Source organism: Propithecus coquereli, unplaced genomic scaffold, assembly GCF_000956105.1.
Source record: "Propithecus coquereli isolate 6110/MARCELLA unplaced genomic scaffold, Pcoq_1.0 Scaffold1, whole genome shotgun sequence".
Taxonomy (NCBI): domain Eukaryota; kingdom Metazoa; phylum Chordata; class Mammalia; order Primates; family Indriidae; genus Propithecus; species Propithecus coquereli.
Window position 1 is genome coordinate 7,456,769 of NW_012133857.1, and position 1,973 is coordinate 7,458,741.

General features: G+C 39.8%; 1 protein-coding gene across 1 annotated transcript in view; it reads right to left on the reverse strand.

The window, feature by feature from the left end:
• The window catches only part of SACM1L (SAC1 suppressor of actin mutations 1-like (yeast)), a 97,720-nt gene that overhangs the window by 27,493 nt on the left and 68,254 nt on the right, over positions 1-1,973 (reverse strand). The window contains exons 14-18 of the mRNA XM_012661446.1: positions 1,857-1,876; positions 1,274-1,343; positions 1,083-1,155; positions 251-344; positions 42-134 (exon numbers count right to left, since the gene is read on the reverse strand). Of these exons, the coding sequence (XP_012516900.1) occupies positions 42-134; positions 251-344; positions 1,083-1,155; positions 1,274-1,343; positions 1,857-1,876 (350 nt within the window). The remainder of the gene's footprint in view (positions 1-41; positions 135-250; positions 345-1,082; positions 1,156-1,273; positions 1,344-1,856; positions 1,877-1,973) is intronic.

Here is a 1,973-nt window from a genome sequence, read left to right on the forward strand (position 1 = left end):
ATAATGCTTTCGACAACTTGAAAAACATAAAGGTTTCTTACGGCCAGGAATTTCCAATCCCTTGGAACACTTAAAGGACTATGAGATTCTAATTCATCCACTGAATAGTTCCCAAGAAATAAGTCTATGGAATCCTAGAACAGAAAGAAGGAAATTAGTAACTCCTCAAACTCACTGTGATTACATTATTGAGGAACAATGCAAAGGTATAATCACATAACGACCAAAAAAGCATCAAATACAAACGTACTTGTCTAAATCCATCTGAAAAGTTGTTCTTGTAATATCGTATTAGTGAGTTCCAGCCATCCATTATGAGTCCCAACTGAGTTCTCTTCCCAGTTCTGGTTAAAAGAAGTTTTAAGTTACAGATTTGTATACTAAATTCTCGTATTGTTTTATGGCCAATAAGCATATTCTATAGAAATAAGTTACTAAGATTTTAAAAATCATCCCTGAAAATACAGAAACATTTCACAAAAGAAACTGCTTGCAGGTCCAAGAAATATGTATTCTCTTTCTAAAATATTACCAAAGTAGGTACAAAGAGGAAAAACACTCAGTTCCAGTTGTAAAGACAAGAAATATGAAGAGAAACACATAGCTCAGGTTAAGAGGTATGAAATGGCAAAGAGACTAAAATCTCATTTTGCTCCCGGGGAAGCCATACAGCACAGAAAGACTCGAGTGCGTGTGTAATCAATTCAGAATGTCCTAACTCCTCACTCCCCAGAGTGGTCCTTGAAAGCAGCATTAGCATAACCTGGGTGCTTTTTAGAGCCGCAGATCTCAGGCCCTGCCCCAGATCTACTGAATGAGACTGGTAATTCGGGTGCAGAGTAAGGCTTGAGAAGCACTGCAGAGTTGTGTTTCTCAATCCTCCCTGTGCATCAGAATCCCCCAGGGAGGCTAAGCACCCACCAGCGCCTGGGCCTCATCCCCCAGCAATCTGGACTTCACAGACTCAATTAAGGCCCAGGTGTTTTGCTGTTGTTACTGTTGTAAAGCTGCCCGTGTGATTCTAAAAAGCATCAGGACTGTGAACCACTGTTGTGGAACGCTATTCTAAAAGCTTGGCTTGCCTGGTAAAGTCAGTCTTCAAGGCACCAGTTCCCGCATATTGTTTGGCACAAGCATTTGCATTGTCAGCCCAGGCTGTGAAAAAAAAAAAATTAAAAACAGCTGATAATAATTAAAATGACAACCAAAATTCTAAATCCAAAATATTAATTTATTTTAAAAATTGAGCAACTTTGCCTATATTATTACTTACCATTTTTGTAAATCTTTTCAAATTCATCTTGTTCTTCAAGCTTTTGTCCCACATGCAAAACTCCTAGTCTCTGGAATAAGAACCACATCCATATTTATGTGTAATAGATTTTAGCAGACATGATTTAGGAAGAAAAAGCAGACAGTCCCAAAATCACATCATGTGGTTCCTGGCTGCTGGCTGCAGGCCAGCAACATGTCTGTTGTACATAAAGGGACTCAGCTTGCAACAACCCTCTCCTGCCCAGGGCAGGCTGCAGAGCCTCTCCTGAGAGCTCCCTGGCCTTGCCACCCTTGCACTCCCTTGAGCCCCAGTACCACAGGGACAGTGGCAGGACTATACTCAGGGAAAGGAACAGGATGCCCCTCTGCGTCAGAGATAAAGTTGAAGCTTACTAATTATCTGGGCAGGAAACCATTTGGGATGCATTTTGTTTGTCCCTCACAGCAAACTCCAATGTGATTTAGACATCTGGGCTCTACATATGTTAAATTCCAAATAAAAAAAGAAGAAAAAATTCATATCTATTTTTCTCATCAGCACACTCTCAGTGGTAAAGCAAAGCTGTGCCAGAAACTTTTACCTTGGTGTTGCTACCCCTTGCTAGTAACAAGAGAGATGTAAATGAAAACACTCTTGAGGTGCTACTTTTGTACTATTAAAACAGAAAAAAATGTTTAAATAAAAATATCTAATGCTG